The following is a 20,210-nucleotide window of genomic DNA, read 5'->3' on the forward strand; positions in this document are numbered from 1 at the left end:
TCTGTATCTGTATACACCATTTATAAAATGTTTAAATGCCATGTTGGTATATTTTTTTTCAGCACGACCTCACCTATATGACCTAATAATAATAATAGATTTTTTATTCTGACTTACTGGATCAACATTTTGAACCAAAAAGAAACAAAGAAAAAACAAAATAAATGTGATCTTGTGATTGTGTGTGATCCTGTCATCCAACTCTGGTTTTTTATTCTTGTGTGACTCTATTTTATTTGTGTCTTGTGTGTTTAGCGTAACAATTTTGGTCATTTTGTGTATTTTTTAGTTATTTTGTCTCTTTTTTGTGTCTTTCTTTGTCATTTTGTGTCTTTTTTATTTATTTTTGTGTCTTTTTTTTGGTCATTTTATGTCTTCTTTTGGTTGTTTTGTGTCTTTTTTCATCCTTTAGTCCAACATAAAATGTGATTATGAATCCTTTTTTTTTTACTTTCAAAACACTATCATGCTCAATAAGGAATTTTAAATGTTAAAATGTGAACAAAGGTTGCAAATATAACATATAAGAGGGTTACATCCAGTTCTATCATTCTATACAAAATATATTTGACCTTGTCTCCAGTTTTACTTGGCATATCATCATCAAACTGAAACTGGCCTCATGGAGTTTACAGCCAGAACTTTAGAGGTAAATGTACAGTAGGGCTCCACGCTGCTTTGTTTTCTAGTCTGGATGTCATGAAGAAGTCATGCTTTGGTGGTTTTGGAGACTCCAGAGGGTTAAGAAATAACAATTATTAATTGACATGTTACAGTAAAAATATATTTTTTAAAAATCAAAATGCAATGCACATTTCGACATTAACCCAGGAATTCAGGAGTGGTCTTTTAGACTGAACTAAGGACATGTGTATATAAAGATAAAAATTGTAGTTGTTTATCGCCACAAAACCACATTGGTGGCGAAAGACTGTGACCTCCGAGTGAACCTCCCCAACAGGAAATAAACTGAGGATCAGATCGAGGAGCGGAGCTCAGGCGGAGACGACACATATCGACTCTAGCTGTTTGTAGCTCACCAAAACCAGCTCATTTGAAGAATATAGTCGATGTTTTAATATCGAGCCGCTGAAAAACGGAAGCATCACGTCGGCAAATGATGCACAAGGTAGGCGTTTGGCTATGCTAGTAAGCTAACAGGCAGCTGTTTAGTAAGTTAGCATTAGTTAATGGTTTCTTATAGATGTGCTATCATGCTAGCCCTAATTAGCTTGAAGCTGATATGTCGATATAAATTATCAGACCCTTTAGCTGACGTTAGCTTGTGGCTTTTCCCATATTTTCCAAGTCTGTTTCATTGTGACCACAAACAACGGTCAAGTCGTTTGGTGTCATGTGGATTAATCTATGGGATTAATTTGAGCGTAACCTAGTTACCTTTCCCCGTGATGTTTTGTTTACCGACAGTGGGATTGAGTCGTCAAAAGCTCAGTTACACACACCCACTGTCTTGTCTTAACAGTCACAACATGAACCGTTTTTGTTTTTACTTATATTCGGCAATGCTTTGGCACACCTACACACGTTCAAACAGAATAACATTCAGAGTTTACTGACTGCGGTCAAGTGAGCCGTCATTCGCTTCTCCGTAGTCAAACCAGCCGTCCCTATATAATGTAATGGGCCCGTATTATGATATTTACGGTAAATCCATTGAAACTGCTCCAAGCGAGCTGACATGAAGGATAAACACTTTACTGTCATTCTTTCTCACTTTTTTTCAGTATAAAACTTACCAGCAGAGAGGAGACATGAACTTTTAACTTAACATGAACACACCACGTCAAATAGTTAAATTGCGTCGCGCCGAAAATGTATTTGTTGTGTCTACGTGCGGTTTTCAGTTTTCAGAATAAAGTGTTATACGACCAGGCCCAAATATCATTTAAATATGGAAATAGGATTAATTACATGATATTCACAGAACTGTTCACTGTGGGTTTTTTATTGTATAAAACGCCTTTAGAAATCGACTGTAGCCTACAGTAAAATATTACATTATATTAGAATTAAACTGTTTCCAGTCACTTATTCTACTGCAGGTTCATTCTCCAGGACCTCGGGTATCTTCTCACAAACTTACAGGACTTTTCACTGTGGAAATTCATAATAAAATGCAGTTGAATATTTACTGTGCAGTAAAAGCAGTTTCAATGAATTTACCGTAAATATCACAATACGGGCGCAGTGTTTACTGGAGGTCTTGAGTCATGGCTGTTGACAAACGTGACGTTAAATCGCCAACATTTTGGGAGGAGTTTGACGAGTGGAAAATACAGAGGCGCTGGGGTTCATGCGCACCGGTACAATCATACATGTGCATCTCAATACATTAGAATAGGATGGAAAGTCCATTTCAAGTAGTTCGAGTCAAATATCCCCAACCAAGTATTGAGTGCATATAGATGGACATTTTCAGAGGCCAACATTTCCATATTATACATACTTTTTAAAATTGGTGTTTTGTAATATTCCAAAATTTTTGAGACACTGAATTTTTGGTCTTCAATAAATGTAAGCCATAATCATTTTAATTAGATGATTTTAAATAAATTAAGACATGATTCCTCTGTGTAATGGATCTATATACTGTGTTATTTCCACTTTTTGAATTGAGTTACTGACATAAATGAGATGCACCTGTACATGCAGCCTTGGCTAAGATCCCACAGCTTCTAAGCATGAGAAATAATAGTTTCATTATCAGTTTTGGAAAGTATAACATGCAAGTACATTTAAACATTTTGAACACATTCTTAGAGAAACATTTTAAGTTGAAAATAAGACGTGGCATGTAACATTAAATCACCGATTCATCAGGTGTTTCCCACATCTTCTTTTACAGCAAAAAATGTTGCACAACGTTATTAACATACTAAACTCAAAAGACATGGCAGTCATCACCTAAGGCAGCTATTTCGATGTGTAGATATGCCAGCTTTATCTGTTTTCTGGTATGCAAGTTTGGCAGTGAAATACCTCAGACATCTTGATGTTCTTTCAAAGCTGGCTCATGTTATTCACTCTGCTTGTGTTATCATCATAGCGAGAGAAGCTTCATGCATTTAGTTTAATAGTCTCCCTGCTGATTAGAAAATAACTTTTTTTATGAACCGGTTGCTATAATTGAGTATTGCTACACGGGATCAATTAAGCCACATGTTGCTGTTTTGCAGATGTCCGGTCAGCTTGACAGCTTGAAGCCCAGAAAGAGGAAGAGCAACTCCAGAAAGGTTTGTGTTAACCAGTATACAAGAGAAAACAGTCTGTATAAAACAGTGTATAAAGACAGCGGTTGTGTTTTTGCTATTTTTAACTGAGTTCTGACATCTTAAACAACTTTCTGTCTCAGGCTTCTACTACAAGGAGGAAATGTAAGAAAAGTCCAAAGACACAGCCAGCAGTAGAGAGCAGTTCAGTCGTCAGTGGTTACAGTAAAGCAAATGGTGCTCTGGAGAGACTTTCTCGCATCAGCTGTGAATGCCACCAGTCTGCAGGCAGGAGGAGATGCTCAGCGTCACCTGAGCTCGAAGGACAGGAAGGCAAAGAAAACGAACTGAGGATGGGGCTGGATTTGGACAGCTGCAAAATGAACAGCGACTGGGACAAACAGGAGTCAGAGGACATGGACTGTGATGAAACCAGCAAAGTCATGTTCCCAGATGACGACAGTAATCAGATACTTCCTGTGGAACAGTTCTTCGGAAACTTGGATACTTTACAGGTGAGGAATTTTGCTTTATCTCCACAATAAGGACAACTTATGACTTAATTTAGGTTAAAAAAGTTTTTTGTAGATGAAAGCTTTTCCCAGCTGATGGCCTGTGCTGAAATGACGCTGACTAAAGATAGACAAAGCAGCCTCTGTATCTGTTGTTGTTACCTCACATGACTATGGAAGACCAAGTATGTTCTGCCAGTGATATTTTTAGGAGACATTTGTGCACATTTTAGGATCCAACAAAAGAGTCAATGATTGTGTAGTTAAAATACAAAACACGTATTTGCAGAATTGACATGCCCCAGGAGTGCAGTTAGTACAATTTTTAAGTGTTCTTCACACTTCCATATATCAACTCTCTCCTTTTAAAATATGACAATCTGCTTATTGCGGAACATTTCTTGTATGCGCAATTCTGTTCTTTATTAGAGCCAATGTTGTTTCCTGTTAAATGGACAAGAAAATTGTGTGATACAATTAAGGGCTATTCAATATATTGTATCTTTACTAGTATTAGAGTAGAGTAGTGAAAAAGGTGACAAGAAACAAAACAGAACCAGGTAGAGGGGGTGTTGTGTCTGGGAAACAACAGTTTTTAATTTGCAAGTGAAGCCTTTGAAAGATTCGAGATCAGAAGAAATGACGACAAAACATCTTGTTTTGGTGAACAAATAAGCTTAAGATAGATTTTTATAGTATGGATTGTAATTATTGATGAAATATGTGTTCTTTGCTTAATGTTGCAGCTGGTAAATGTGGAGCTTATTTTAATGTTTTTTACATATATTACTTTCTGTGCTGTGTGGCTTGTTTGGTTCCCCTACAGGACAATTGAAGCCTCGTTGCTGTAATGTTTTTATTTATTATATTCAGTATTAATTGAAATCTGTTAAGTAACTAAAGCTGTCAGATAAACGTAGTGGAATAACAAACACAATATTTCCCACCGATGTAGTGGAATAGAAGTAAAAAGTTAGTAGCAGAAAAAATAGAAAACTCAAGTTTAATACCTCACATTTCTATTTTTGTACAGTACAGAAACAGTTAGCTAATGCTAGCAAGATTAGCTAACGTTACGTATTGTGAACATGGCTTTAACAGCCACATAGTGTTCTGTAAAGCAGCGACAACTGGGAAGTCAATTCTGGCACTTTATTTGCTGAGGCTGCAGGTATTCCAACTTGACTTATGTCTTTGGTAATTAACTTTAGCCTGAGCAAATAATGATCCACACTGCTGGTGCTAAAAGCATCTCGTAAAAACAGCAAACAAAAAAGATAAAGGGTCTGCAGGTTTGCCGAAGGATATTGATTGAACTGAAGAAGTAATTTTAAAGAGATTGGGAGACGGAAAACCTTTTTAAATGTGGCAGTTGAATTCAATTATGTCCACGAAGAATGAATTTATAAAAATGAACTTTCTTTTTTTATTCTTCAGGACTTTCCTCAGAGGTCATCAGGGAGTTCTTCCCGCGTTCAGAGGAAGAACGGCAGACGACATTACTACGCACCAGAGGACAGCGATGAGGAGGCGGGCCTCAGCAGTATGGAGCGAGACGACACTTAGCGAAGAGAAACTGCTCCAATGACTGTGGTGGACTCAAAGTCACGCCTGCAGAAGGACATATATAACGCTCAGCACTTACGAGAAAGCAGCCACATAAATTATTCAGAGGCTGCGTTGAATCAGTCCCTAAATCATAACGCTGTCACAAATCTACCATGTGTGATGATGCTCATTCACTGGTGATGAATTTGCCCACTGCCATGTGATGTGTGTTTGTAAGGAAGGCTTGAACTTGCTGTGGATGAATGTGATGTTCGGCTTCTATCATTTACCAGCCAGCATTGCATGTGTTTGCTCCTTGCTTCCAGTATTTCGCCAAGTGATTTGTCACAATTTTTAAAAACTTGTTCAAGCTTACTACTGGCATTTTTAACGGTTTGAAAGCAAGTTCTCGGTGGTAAACTTGTAAATTTTGAATTTTTAACTTGACGAGGACCGTCCAAATGCACAAAAATGCCAAATTGTTTTATTTCAACTGATTTTTAACCTACCTACAGTAATTGTATTAATATAGCCACTTGTGGGAAACGTATAGTGCCTGTTTTATTATACAGTCATGAAAAAAAAATGATTAGACCACGCTTGTTTCCTCCAATTTCTTATTCATTTTAATGCCTGGTACAACTAAAGGTACATTTGTTTTCTTCACAAAAACCATGGAAAATGGCTAGATATCAGCTCTTAAATTCAACTCTTATGAGCTATTTTTGTTGTTATCATTATATTTGTCCAAACAGATGTACCTTTAGTTGTACCAGGCATTAACAAGAAATTGAAGACTTGTATCTTGCTGAATTACTGCACACGCCACTCTTGGTTCAATCAACTTTGTTTTTACTTGGATGGTGTGTTGGCACAGCACTTTATTAAGACAGATCCGTCCATATAATATACTGCTTCATGATTTTGCAGTTTGAGATTAGACATGAGAGATGCCAAAATATTACAGGACGAAAATAACACTTAGAAAAGCTTATTTTTACTTACAAAGTACAAATTATATAATGCTAAAAGCAAAAGTATTGATAAACAGCATAATAAGATTTCATGTTGTGGTTTCAGACTGTATAAATGTGCCAAAGAGCAGTTACACAATGAAAAGCTTTTATATCACAAGTTCAGTGTCAAACATGAATGCCATTTTTCACAAAGTGTCTAATATTCCTCATCAACACATCTGTGTGCCCTGTTTGGGCTTTTACGGCAGCTGTTTAACATACAACACATCTGTAATATAACATATACGCACATATATATCATTGCAGCTAATAATTTACCCTGATGAAATTACTGTTAGGTTCACATTTGTAAAAATGACAAATTTCTATATGAAAAAAATGTATTATATAAAAACATGGATTTTAAAGTTTATGATAACAATCTTCGGTGTGTAAGTAAACTGAGAATAACTTAAACCTGATTTTAAAAATATAATTTAATCATCTAACTTTGAGGTCAACAGTAATTGCACTAGTGCAATTCACTCCTATGCAACTTTATGACTGAGTGAATGCCGCATTGTAACCTATTCATGCATTTTACATTACCGTGCCAACAGGGAGAAAAATAAATGTTTTTCATGATTTCAAGGTTTGTTTGAGTGGAATTATTTTGGTCTGACAAAGCTCAGCAGGCAACACAGGTTCAGAATGCAGAAAATGGTTTAAAAAATGAGAGGTAAAAAGGAGAGGTCACTCATATTTTAACAGTTCATATACTAAATTATTCACAATTTAATCGCCTCTTCCTCCCTTTGACGTTTTGTTTTGCTTTGCCTGTGTTCACGGCTTGTGTAAAAATCTTCTTAGTGTCACACTGCAGGTTGTGAGCAGCTTTATTGTGGCACACAATGTGAACCAGCTTCAGGTTTTCCCGGGTAAACAGCATCCGGAAGAAGTAGCTCAGGTTGATGTCGGTGCTCTTGTGATTCTCTAGAGCTTCCAGCAGGGCGGGAATGATCGTCCTCTTCTTTTCAATCCTGGACACAAGAAGAAAAGTTTTAAGGTACCTTTTTCAAATTAATACATAACCCACTCAAAGCGGTTAGCTCTGCCTTACTGGTAAATGATTTGATTGTAAAGCAAATCCATGGTGTCATATAATTCAAATATTACTTCTTGTGTCCAACCTGTGGTCCAGATTCCAGGTGCTGAACACAATCCTGCTCTCTCTGCTGCCGTAGGGGTTGATGGAGTGGAGGCTCTGGCACACTTTCTGCTCAAATGATCCCTGAGGAAGCAACAGAGAAGAGGAGGTGTAAACAAAAGTCAAGTCCGGTCCAGTTCTTTCAAAATGTTTTATAAGTTGTGAGGAGAGTGTCACCAGAATGTATGGCAATGCAGCAAATAGGGAGGAGTAATACCTGGCAGGTAAACCATCCCTCCGGAGTACAGAGGCGATCCGCTTTCTTTTCAGTCCTGTCAAAATAGCAGCCATTGTACTTTGTTGTCTTCAGCATTTCCGCCAGGCATTTTGATGTTTTCAGAAACTCTTCCCTGACTTTAGCCTTCGTTATGGTTTTGGTAGCACCATCCAACTGAGACCAGACACATAGAACCAAAGGTTCAGATATTATCTCAGACACTTTAAGATGCTTAAATAGAATGAGGCGTTTTACCTCCTTCATGTAGCCTCGTATCCTGTTCTCACAGTTAGTCTTCATGTAGGCAGACTTCGTCTTGAATCGAGTAGGAACACCTGAAATGGAACTGCACTTAACAACAAACTCGACTACACAGGGATTAGAGTCACGGAAGCCTTTCTATGGTTTTGTCAAAGCCACCAGACTCCACTGACAAAAACAGTAATTTACCTTGCAGAAGGAAGGAGTTGCTGGTCTATCACTGCCTCGATTAGCCTCAAACTAAACCCTTCTGCCACTCACGTAAACAACAGTTACATGTTTTGTTGTTGGGAAGTGCTGGGAGCACTCAACTTTGGGGTTGACGTTGTTCTGAGCTCCAAGTTCGACTTTCAATGTAAATTGAACACACAATAAGGCACGGCTCTCACTCCCCAGGGTCCTAAAGAGGAACTGGTAGCTGCGCCTGTGTTTCTTCAATAAACTGGAACTTTTTAAGCTTGCAGCTTTGCAGCCACGAATGTAGGAATAAGAATCATGTGTTCACTTGCTCAGCTCTCTTGCCGAATGCATTGCTCATCTTTTTTTTTTTTTTTTAACAGATTGCAAAGTGGCACTTTTATTTTCTCGATATTTGAACTTCATGCAAGTTATGACACAGCTGCACTTTTATTTTCCCTATTGTTGAACTTGGTTTAATTTGATGTAATTGAGTTTGAATTTAGATACAACATGATGTTACTTGAAAATGTTAAGCTTGGCATATTTCATTAGCATTGTGTTGTGCAATTGGGGCAGACTGGGCTTGAAAATTCCTCCTTGTCCAAAGTGGGGAATGACCGAAAAAGTTTGAACTAAACCACTGAACTAAACAATCAACGCCCTGACCTGTGAGGTTCAATTACTATTTTTGTTAATGGAGTCTGGTGGCTTTGACAAGAGCACAGAACAGCTTAAGTTCCCCCGCCAGGTGAATTTAAACAGGGTTGTCTGACGGTGAGGGAAAGCAATGAAAATATTCTAAGCATAGTGCACATTTAAAGTAAAAGTTACTTTTTTTGGCAGGCTTCCAATAGGTGCCTAAAATATGTTTAACTACTGCCCCCATCTATGCCGACTACCATCTACTGTAGGTAATACACAGACTATGGATAAATCCTTATACAACCCCACTTCGATAAATCCAAACTCTCACTTTCATCTAAGTTCACATTTTGCACAATGTAAACTTTGCCACGGATGTTGTAGTTTGTTCAGTCTGTTTTGTATGTATTAATAAAGAGAAAAATATTAAAACATTAAAAAAAGATCTTGTTTGACATTAAAAAGGATACTTAAAACAAACAAAAAAATCTTCTTATAATGAGAAACAAAGTCTTTTCTTTTGTTGCAGCTCAAGTTTGGATGGCCAGAGTCCCTATTAGACTTTGTACCTTTGAACCAGTCTTCATCCTCCTCTCTGCTCTCCAGCTCCGATCTGTCCTCCAGGTTGAGCAGCAGGTCAGTCAGGATTTTCCGTCTTTTAGGAGACTGCTCATCCGACAGGAGCCCCTTCGCCGCTTTAATGAGGCTGTCAGCGTGCCGGTCTGTGCTCAGTAACTGACCGATGTCACATGCAACTGGAATTGGAACCACAGGGGGTTATGAGGGGCAGACAACAGTACTCTCATCCTAAGTGTAAACTTTCAGTTTATCTGGTCAGGAGAAGACACAATCACACGTTTAAAACTGAAGTACTTCTCTTGATTTTATTTAATGGTGTGTGAGGATGATTCACCGACCTCCACTCCATGTCTGATCTCTGGAGAGAAGGACAAGTTCAGTGTTGTCTGACAGAGTTGGGAAGAATTCCTCCGTCACGTTTGTTCCATCCGCATACAAGCAGACATGAGCACCAGAAGATGGCAACTGGCAAAATAAGAATAAAAATACAAGATCTTTAAATTCAGTGTGAAATTTAGGACAGAATTAAGACACTTTTTTTCTTTTATTCTGGTTGATGTGTAGGACCAAGCATTACATTCTGAGCCATTTTAAAAAATGTTGATATACTTCTTTAAAATTTTAGTTTCACATTATTCAAAAGGAATGCTATGGGCAAATGCTCAGAAGTGGGGAAAAAAGCCTGGGCTACTGTCAGCTGTGAGATATATTATAATCTGCATTATTTTCTTTGTAGTTCTGTTAGTTACTTTGTAGACTCAATGTCCCCGTCCTTTACATAGCGTGTCTTCTGTGCCTGCCTTCCTTTGAATAAAGATAAACTGTCATGGCTATCTCTAAAACACTTGGTCACATGTTACATTTAATTAAAAAGGAACAGCATTTTAAAAATTATATTTACTATTAGTGCAGCTTTCTAACCTTCGATCTGTTTACGTGCTGCTGCTGTAATGATAAATGCCCCTTCGGTGTATAAATTATGTTGTATTTTATGATATGCAGATAACCGTCAGGAACATACGGCCGTCTGAATGTAATGTGAAACTAATTCTGTCCCACAGTTTCGTTATTCTCCTCATCATCTTCTCGGTCAAGATGACCTCTGGACTAAACCGCGGCTCTATCTAACAGCGGTAAACAAAACAGCTAAAGTTACTGTACGTGCATTAACACTTATATGCTCACAGCACTCACAACCAGCCACTGTGTAACTGCTAAGGCCACAAGTAGCTACAATTTTAACAGCTGTCTGTTTCATGTGTTTTTCTAGCAAGTGTTGACTTTTTTTAACCATATCCTCGCTGAAAAACAAAGCGGAACTGGCGGTACAACTAATAAACAAACCAGAAAAAAAACCCGACGAGTTCACCTGTAATATCTTGCAGCCTTTCTTTATCAGCTCCTTCACATCTTTCGCTGCAACTCCGTACTTTGTGTTTTCATTATAACTCCTAATTTTCACAGGTTTATTCTTCCCGAAGAGTCCGAACATTGCACTGTTATCAGTTTTTTGTAACTACCGCTTCCTTCTTCTTCCTCGTCAGGCTCACTGCACTCACTGGTGATGTGCTGCTGCCCCCTAGTGTTTCTCTTCTTCTACTGTAGGGGTCTCAAACTCAAATTACCTGGGGCCCGCTGGAGGCAGTATCAAAATAACCAAAAAAGACACAAAATGACAGAAAAAGCTAAATTACTTAAAAAAGACACAAAATGACCAAAAACCCCCACAAATGACCAACAAATACACAGGATTACCGATAAGGCACAAAGTTATTAAAAAAGACACAAAATTACTAAAAAAGACACAATTATTTAAAAAAGACACAAAATTATAAAAAAAACAGACATTAAATTACCAAAAAAAGTAATTAAAGGGACCTTCCACACACAACATGGTAAAGTGCGATTCATATAAAACTCGCATTAAACTTTCATATCAAGGTGGGGGCCACAAAATAGTGTCACAAGGGCTGCAATTGGCCCGCGGGCCGTAAGTTTGAGAACCATGTTCTACTATCTTTGCTTGAAACGAAAGTCAAGGGACAGTTCAGGAGACACACAGGAGGCTACTGTATAGTGATGGAAGAAGTGTCCAGATATTTATACGCAAGTAAAAACAGCAAGATAATTTAAAAGACACTGTCATGCATTCATAGAGTTAAAAAAAACAACAACACAATAATCAACAAAATGAGTTATGCAGACAACACTGCCCCAGTCTGTAATGTAGAATATTGATTCATTATAAGTATTATATGATTATGACACTGGTTAATGGGAAGCCATCCTTTTAAAAGTAAAGTGTCAAGATACAAAAACTGCATTTTAAATGCCCATTGTGCAATAAAACTGATATGTGCAATACAATTAATATGTGCAACACACTATTTATCTCGTCTATGCCATTTGTAGTATTTTCAGTGGTTATTTATCTATTTTCATATTTATTTATGACATCACATGCTTGTTTTTGTCCTTGTTTTAGCTGTGTTCTACCATATTTTTGAAATGTTTACTTCTGTGTTTTGTTGTTATTCTTGCTTTAACTATGCACCTTAAGCAGTGGTACTCTGAGTTTTGTTGTATAGTTTACTATATAATGACAAAAAAGGCTATTTGATTTGATTTGATTTGATTTTATATGACAATGCTTAAATAGCCCATATTACGATTATCTCAGAATTTTCTTTGACTAAATGTAGACTGGTAAAATATATGTTATTCCATGCTGTTGGACAGAACAATGGGATAGAGTTCTGAATGTTTATGTCTAAAAGTGTTGGGCTACTACTAAAAATGTCATAAGAATAAGTAAATCACCTTTTTTTGATGTTTATGGGCCTTTCAAGCGGTAAGATGACTGGAAGCTTTTAGCAACTTTAATTCAACCAGTATGTCACTAGATAAACTATTCAAAATGCAAATGGGAAGCCTGTGGCTGGCTATACAAATGAAAGTAAACAAATCACATCAGTTTGTAACAACCACTCTCCAATTCTGCGGGGACTGGTCAAAAGTACCTTAAGGCTTCAACCTTTTTTGTTAATTATTATTTTTTACTTTACTGTCTCCTTACTTGTGCATGTATCTAGGGTACATGGAAGCATCACCTTGTCTTGGCTGTACCTAACAATTTTAGGAAATCTTTATCTCTAACAGGGATAAACTCGGTTGCAGGCAGGCCGGCCATTTTCATTTGGCAATTAATTTAGTCCCAGACACACTTAAAACAGCTAAAGCGGACCTTTCAGGTAAAGTGGGACAAATAAGATCTGACCATTATGCTCCTAAAGTTTAACAACCACTCTTTATCTCACACTCTGCCATAAAAGGTGCCACAGATCTCTTTAACTGTTATGGGCCACCCTTTAAGTTTAAATGTTTCAGCTTAAATCAAAGATACTATAAAAAGTTATAGATTCCTTGGCTTAAATTAGCTTTTTGGGTGTTTCTTGTCACTACAGATCACTACCTTTGTAATGCAATACTACTGCTATAGCTACTACTACTAGCACGATAAATATCATTAATATATTTGAAATATTTTTTAAAAACGTGAAGAATTCTGGTATAATTAACGGCACTATGGTGCAGAATTAACCGCGGGTGTTTGTTTTGTTTATCGCATTTATGAAAGACCGCAAAGTGAGCATTACCATAGCAACAGATGCCGCGCAATGGGAAATACCAAATGAAAGGTGTAGAGGATTAAGGGCGAATACTATAAAATTCTGCTTAGGTGTTCAATTTCGATATAGAACGAGTCATCGCATAACTGGCCCTTCTTGTTTGTTAACTTTTCGCTGTTTGTATGATTATTTTAATCTAGAATACTGTTGATGAAATAATCAATTTACACTCTACCCCCTCTCAACGAAGTAGTAGAATCCGAATTCAATATGGCGGCCGCGGGTTTGAAAATCTGAACGGGTAGATAAGATAACACATTAACAAGTCGGTACCTCACAATGTCATTATCTTTTTCCTATTAACTACAGACTATGGTCAAAACAGAAGACATATCCACCATGGCGGACGGCTGGAGAGAAGTGTTTGAAAGAAACCGGGTGGTTCCTCCGCCCAGCCAGACAGTCCGCCTGGCTGCGGAAAGCCACTTCACCCAGCCCCACGGCTTCCAGCTCAGCCTCCACCGGCTCACTGCAGCTCACCTCCCGCAGGTGATTGCTCATAGCTAACGCTAAATGCTCAGCTTTAGAAACAGTTCTGCTCATGGCAGAAATTTGAGAACATTGTCAGCCTAAATTCAGCGACTTACAGTAGTTACAAACTGCCCTGATTACCAGTAAGTGATTCCAGTTACATCAAACAAGTTCAATCTTATAAGCGTTTCAGTCATTTCCTCTCACTGCAAGTAGAAGAGTACACTTTTTATGTGATGCAACATTTTTTGTTATTACAGAGGATTTTTAAGAAAATTATGGATACAATACAAATTAGTAGGCCTATCACTTACCTGTTTACACTGCTTTATGGTAGACACAGTAAATAATCAATCAGCAATCAAGCAGTTGCAACAAGTGACAAGGGTTAAGTTGTAGTTTTGCAAGGTTATTTTAAATACATTGAAATGACAGTGACTGTGGCATTTTAGGAACAGTTCTGCTCATGGCAGAAATTTGGTGGTGGCCTAACGCACCTATATTCTGTGTAGTTATTAATTTAAAGTGTAGTCTTCTGACTTTATAACTGTAAGCAAATATATGGGAAAGTCCTCTTCACTATTTCGCCCCTATAGTTTATCATATGCCACACTGCGTCTGAAGAAAACTAGCAAAACTATGTCCAAAAAATTGTATAATAAGATGACCCTGCACTTTATTGACCGGTCAGTACACTGAGCATTCAAAATACTAGTTTTAGTATGGTACCGATCCCTATTGTGAATTTGGTTAAGAGGTTTGTATGGTCTGTTTCTCTTGTTTGGTCTGTTTCTCTTGCCCCATAATTGTCTCATGGTAATGAAATACACATTTCAGATCATTTCATATTTTTGTGGAATGTGAAACTTATAAACTTAAACTTATTAGACCACCCATGTTTTCTCCTTGCTTTCTTGTTCATTTAATGCCTGGTACAACTAAAGGTACATTTGTTTGGACAAATATAGTGGTAAACAACAAAAATAGCTCATAAGAGTTTAATGTAAGAGGTGATATCTAGCCATTTGCCATGTTTTTCTTAGTAATGATTTTGGTTATTATCAAGAAAACCATGTACCTTTAGTTGTACCAGGCATTAAAATGAAAAAGAAATTGAAGAAAAAGGGTGGTCTAATATTTTTTTTCCATGACTGTATGCATGCATAATTTTGGGTTTGAAACTTTCATTCATGGATGTTTGCAGAGAAGTTGACAAATGGTAATTTTCACGGTTTATTTTTTCATACATCTCAATCTTTTGGGCCGAGGATTACCTGTGACTTTCCTAATGTGGGTGTTTCCCCTTTTTTTCCCACAGGAAATGTCAGAGGGAGAACAAGCTGTGGCCTACCAGCTGCGAGTGACCCTGTTTGATAGAAACCACCAGCATTTCTTTGGGAAAACATGGAAGAGCCCACCCCAGAGGATGAAAAACAACAAGATCTCCTTTAATGAGGTAGCTGTACAATAACACTGAGTTAGGTCAGACAGCTGAAGACATGCGGCTATAATTTACTTTGTGTTAGGTTTGTAGGCTGTATTTTAAACTACTCATGCTGTTTTGATAAGCAGTGAATTAAAGATTATGTGGTGAAATCAGTGCTGATTTAATCATAAATTACATTAATTTAGCAGCCATTATTTTAATTAAAACCAACTCAAAAGCTCTAACACTTAAGGCTTTCAATTTGCACTGATGATTGGTCTTTGTTCTGCTGTGCTCTTGAGAACATTGTCAGCCTAAATTCAGCGCCTTACAGCAGTTACAAACTGCCCTGATTACCATTAAGTGATTCCAGTTGCATCAAACAAGTTCAATCTTATAAGCGTTTCAGTCATTTCCTCTCACTGCCAGTAGAAGAGTACACTTTTTATGTGATGAAACATTTTTGTTATTACAGAGGATTTTTAAGAAGAAAATGATGGATACAATACAAATTGGTATCACCTACCTGTTTACACTGCTTTATGGTAGACACAGTAAATAATCAATCAACAATCAAGCAGTTGCAACAAGTGACAAGTGTTAAGTTGTAGTTTTGCAAGGTTATTTTAAATACATTGAAACGACACAGTGACTGTGGCAATGCAAAATGTTAAAGTGTCCCTAGATCCCCTGAAGACATCTTTTTGAATTTGAAGTAGCGTAAGTTTAGAAATATAACATCCATATATATATTATTTATTATGAGTTTAATGCTGCATAACTCATCTAACCTCCCTCTTCGATTATGTGTATGTGGTCTGATCAGATTTAGTTGACACTGATCCGTCATCATAAGCAACCCTAAACAGCCTCAGTAGGAATGGGCGATATGGATAAAATCTTCTATTATTATAAATATTTTTATTTGGCAATATCAATGTATGACATGATATACTACATTTTTTGGAAGATCGATATAGAAACAATTGATTATTGAATTAAGGGCATGGGCACTTTGAGTGACAGCTACTTGCTGTCACAGATAGCGTGTTTGAACAACCAAGGTTCATTCAGCCTGCCTCTGCTCACCCACACTGCACCTCCTTTTTCGTTTTTTGGATTAGCTGGGAGTTGGGCAGAGTCAGGCACCGCAAAGATGCCGATGGCCAGAGCCACCACACTGAGCTTTACATTGGCACTTCAGAAACCTATGGATGTCACAGAGACGACATGTTTAATACAATGTACATTACTGCTAGTATAACTGAACAGGCATAGTGGTATTGAGGAAGTCGGTGCACATCATTACATTTCTGTAATTTTTGGAATGACCCGGTAAACAACCATGGAAGCATCTTGTTCGCACCTTTCAATTGTGAAATGCTGGCAGACTCACACTGTGGAGGTTTTTGCTGTATTTTCAACTCAGCCCTCTCAGTTTTTCACACTCCCACTTAACAGATGTGAACAAAAGATTTGATTGATTTTCAACCAGCAGGTACCGGCACAAGAACTCAACATCTAATGGTTTCTATTGCAGTTTATCTGTCTCCTTTAAGGTGTTCACAGATGTAACTCATTTGTTCTCTGCTCATCCACACAAGTGAACAACAGCAGGCACTTTTGTCAGCTTACTTTCATCGTCATAACAGACAGATAACAGAATAGCAATTTGTTAGCAGCAGATACATAAAACCTGTAAGAAGCCGGGTGAATTCAAAATGGACCATTTGGCTTAACTGCATCCATCAGTCACCTTAAACATCACAACTAAGTTATGTGGAGCCTTTCGCCATAGGGTTACTCTGCAGCACAACCAAATGTTACAATTTTTCATTTTGTGGAAGTTGTAGAAAGTAGCTTTTCTCTGGCTGACAATTGCATCTTTGCTCCAAAACGGCAATTTGGAGTAAACTGAAGTTGTGAGCCTAAAAAACAGTTCTGTCTGTTATTGGGTAATCATTTAAGATTTGCCTCCCTCACTTTAGCTCTGTGTTAGTGTTTCTGTGCTGACTGTATTACTGAAAGCAGTGTCTGTTTGCTACATTATCATGATAAACGGGAAACTAAGGCCTTTCTATTATGATTTGGAGTTGAATTTGGTGCAATATTTGCTTATTGTTGTATTTATTGTAAGTTAATGCCCTCCTTTGGATGCAGTGACATGTCTGCTGTGGTTGAGCTGCTCTGAACAAGAAACACTTACTGACTTACTGATGTATTGTAATTGTAATGTACTTCTCTTTGTGAGTCAATGTGAATGAAGTCGGCCCACAGTTTCAGCCAAATGTGCCATTCGACTTGCACAGATGTCTTCGGTCTCACTTTGTTGCACTTAATTTCTTTACTTTCCCAATCATTGTTCTTTGCGTCGTTTCTCCTCTGTAATCATTATTAGACAAAGGGAACAATGAAACACTTTTTTGATGTCAAACTGTGTGATGTACTCTTTGAAAGATGTGCTTTGATGATGAAATTTCCAATTACTTCTTGAAAATGCTAAAGAGAATGTCGTAGCTACGGAGGACAAAATTTATGATACTGATATTGAAAAGTGCCTAAAACCAGATTTTCCTCATTGTGTCTGTTCAACTTGAAAGGCTCTCTTTTGTTTAGGAAGGCACCCTCTGGTCTGCCATGTCCATGCTGCTTTTGCAGCTTGTTTCCTGTACAGTGAGTAAAGTTAAAATCGAGCGCTTTAAACAACCCTTTATAATTTATTACCGTGCACTCCAGAATTGTTGTAGTCCGATGTGAGGAGATTAGATTTAATCTAGCCCTAAGGCATGACACGATTATTTTAAAATGTGTGCTCTTGCCATGGTTTAAGCCAAAGATGCTCAGCGCAACACTGTTGGTCAAGAACACCATGACATTTTTATGAGAACTTCAATGCATTTAACTTGAAGTCCAAATCTTGCTTTGGCAGATAAATTCCTAATGTAAGATACATATTCATGCTATTATAATTTGTATTCCAATAGATTAGTGCAGGACATCATGACAATGCCCATAGTAAAGAAGAAGTATTCAAAAAAGCAAAAGTAAGACCAAAGTCAAACCTTATGATATCACAAAATACTACATAAAGGTATAAAGTGTTGTGACAGTTCCATTACGATTATCCCCCGGCTGCAATAAAGTGCATGGATGCTGGGAACGCAGATGTGGAAGATTCAGAAACACTGGCAAATCAGAGCAGAATGGGCTTTTTCAGGAGGGGAGACAGGCGCAAATACAGATCGTTTCATTTAAAGGGTAAATACAGGTATATTAATACAGACATTATGACAAAAATGTTCTTTTCAAATCAAATATGAACTTGATATGCCCCCTTCAATTTCATAATGTAAGTTCAATGCCACATTATCATAGCTTAGCTTGCTATAGCTAAATGCAACATTTTGACAGTAGACACATTTTAGTCAGTACCAAAAAAAAGAGGTTTAATACCCAATAAGGCCTCACAGTGATGTAATTATACATATATAAAACTACTAGGGGCTAGGGCAGGAAGTCAAATACAGTTTCAGCAAAACAGCCCTCACAACCAGTAAAAGGATACTTTACTATGTCACACTTTTCTAAGATTTTGCCCAAGAAAGCAAAGAATTAAATCTGAAACATTTAATAGAAAGCGTTCAAAATGACTGAGTCATTCAAGGTCTGTCACGGCAACACTTTTTTAACTGGTTTATTCCCTGAGTAAAGTTTCTCATTTCCATGGTGGTCATTTATTCGGAACAATTAACTGCCACCTCTCATTTTGAGGAATGATAATTATTACCATGCACTTCACAATGGAAGCAATAATTTTATACCTGTGTGGGAAGGGAATACGAATGAGGAAACAAGCAAGACTTTTACTGCCCCTTTATAAACATAAATTCACAAGATTTTGCAACCATCTTTCATCCAGGCAGTTTTGGGGATCCGACCTTCAGTTCAAGAGAAGAAAACTTAAAAAAGCAAACATTTGTCCCCTCCGTTATCTTCCTGCATTCCATGGTAATCAAAAGCCAGAAACCAAGGTCGAGTACAGCTGCAGCCCTGCAGATGGCAGGTAGTTGGCATCTTCTTCTCCCCTCTTGAAAAGGCATTTGCTGCTATCACATGGCTTGAACCTCCATCCTCCAATTGAAAGATGCAGCCTAACTACAGCTGCCAGCCCTCCAGAGGAGTTCCTTGTGAAAGGGTCATCAGTTGTGAACTATAAAATGTACCCATATGTGGTCTCATCCCTTGAAAATATGTCACCCAGCATCGTGTTTACCATCTCTTCCGAGTCATTATGTTATTTTTGAGCAGATATCTGGGGAACAGCTGGATGTCTGTGTTCTCTCTCAATCAACCATCTGAAGGCCTCTGTATGTCCTGGTTGGAGGCCAGTCACCCACTGTTTTATGAAAGCGTCAGAGTGCTGCTGAGCTCCTCTGTATTCTCCAACGTTGAAGATGCCTGATCTGCTTACAGTGCGAACTGCTGCACAAGATGTTTTGAGAAACTCTTTTTAATGGAGAGAATACCGTGAGCTGTAGCTGAATGATAAATGCAGAGTGTTGCATAAGTCTTTTTACAGAGACACCAATGAGTCACAGCTATGGCATATTCAGATTTCCACTTTTGTCACCATCTGTTTTCTCTCCCTTTCCTCTGCTTGATGTTCTTTTGATCGAACAATCTTTCACAGTGTATGGCCTTACTTTGATCCACCATAATAGTCATAGCCTGTATAAAAACCCACTTGGTATCCCAATAAGCGTCCAAATCCTATTATCCATCCAGGGTAATAATATAAACCACATCATATCCTATCAGGATGATAAAGTAGGGCTGGCCCTCTCTGTGTCGTGCCGCGAGAGCTGCACCAGCTTTTTTATTGGATTTGGCCCGATGCACTCGCATTCATGCTGGTGTTTATGAGTGGCAAATTGCTGTTTGATATCCAAATAATGTCAGAGGGGGGATCCTCTCCTAAGTTACAGGAGCTCGGTGAAAATTGCAAGGCCCCACCCCCCCACCTCAGTCAGCCATGATGGATTGGTTTTAATATCAGGTGAAAAGCAAAGATGCACAGTGATTAAAGAGAGAAAGAGAGAGCTCTTACTAAATATATTTTCTTGCTTTGTCTCTGGATGTTTTTTCTGAGGCGAGATGTATTCACAGTGACGACGTCTGTTGCTGTTTGTGCCGTTTAACGAGACGGTTTTGAGTTGTCGAGTCTGACTTATAAAGGTTTTATTTTAAAAGCAGAGTGCATATTCGATGATGATTTGATTTCTTTCTCAATGC

At 37.9% G+C, this 20,210-nt stretch overlaps 3 protein-coding genes across 3 annotated transcripts in view; 2 read left to right on the forward strand and 1 right to left on the reverse strand.

Annotated features, from left to right (window-relative positions):
* The first annotated feature begins 823 nt into the window (after nt 1-823).
* On the forward strand, nt 824-6,897 carry c5h1orf174 (chromosome 5 C1orf174 homolog). Its single transcript, XM_059333860.1, has 4 exons — nt 824-1,129; nt 3,198-3,254; nt 3,374-3,745; nt 5,180-6,897. Exons 1-4 carry the CDS (start codon nt 1,118-1,120, stop codon nt 5,306-5,308), a joined length of 570 nt encoding a protein of 189 aa, XP_059189843.1. The 5' UTR covers nt 824-1,117; the 3' UTR covers nt 5,309-6,897.
* On the reverse strand, nt 6,743-10,845 carry dffb (DNA fragmentation factor, beta polypeptide (caspase-activated DNase)). The gene is made up of 7 exons (XM_059333859.1): nt 10,702-10,845; nt 9,671-9,797; nt 9,323-9,508; nt 7,926-8,005; nt 7,671-7,844; nt 7,437-7,537; nt 6,743-7,286 (listed from the first exon to the last, which is right to left on the reverse strand). The coding sequence occupies exons 1-7, from the start codon at nt 10,822-10,824 to the stop codon at nt 7,031-7,033; spliced, it is 1,047 nt and encodes a 348-aa protein (XP_059189842.1). The 5' UTR covers nt 10,825-10,845; the 3' UTR covers nt 6,743-7,030.
* A 2,317-nt stretch (nt 10,846-13,162) lies between these two features.
* The window catches only part of nphp4 (nephronophthisis 4), a 206,501-nt gene continuing 199,453 nt past the window's right edge, over nt 13,163-20,210 (forward strand). The window contains exons 1-2 of the mRNA XM_059333949.1: nt 13,163-13,510; nt 14,811-14,948. Coding sequence (XP_059189932.1) covers nt 13,334-13,510; nt 14,811-14,948 — 315 coding nt within the window. The 5' untranslated portion in view covers nt 13,163-13,333. The remainder of the gene's footprint in view (nt 13,511-14,810; nt 14,949-20,210) is intronic.

Source organism: Centropristis striata, chromosome 5, assembly GCF_030273125.1.
Source record: "Centropristis striata isolate RG_2023a ecotype Rhode Island chromosome 5, C.striata_1.0, whole genome shotgun sequence".
In the NCBI taxonomy this organism is placed as follows: domain Eukaryota; kingdom Metazoa; phylum Chordata; class Actinopteri; order Perciformes; family Serranidae; genus Centropristis; species Centropristis striata.

Bases quoted from the DNA above. Each gene is read 5' to 3' on its own strand.
- dffb (XM_059333859.1), bottom strand. From the start codon at position 10,824: ATGTTCGGACTCTTCGGGAAGAATAAACCTGTGAAAATTAGGAGTTAT. The intron at 7,845-7,925 runs GTAAAACGCCTC...GTCTGGTCTCAG, and splicing joins TACGAGGCTACATGAAGGAG to TTGGATGGTGCTACCAAAAC. The intron at 7,287-7,436 runs GTTGGACACAAG...TCTTGTGTCCAG, and splicing joins ACCTGGAATCTGGACCACAG to GATTGAAAAGAAGAGGACGA.
- c5h1orf174 (XM_059333860.1), top strand. The intron at 3,255-3,373 runs GTTTGTGTTAAC...TTTCTGTCTCAG, and splicing joins GGAAGAGCAACTCCAGAAAG to GCTTCTACTACAAGGAGGAA. The intron at 3,746-5,179 runs GTGAGGAATTTT...TTTATTCTTCAG, and splicing joins GAAACTTGGATACTTTACAG to GACTTTCCTCAGAGGTCATC.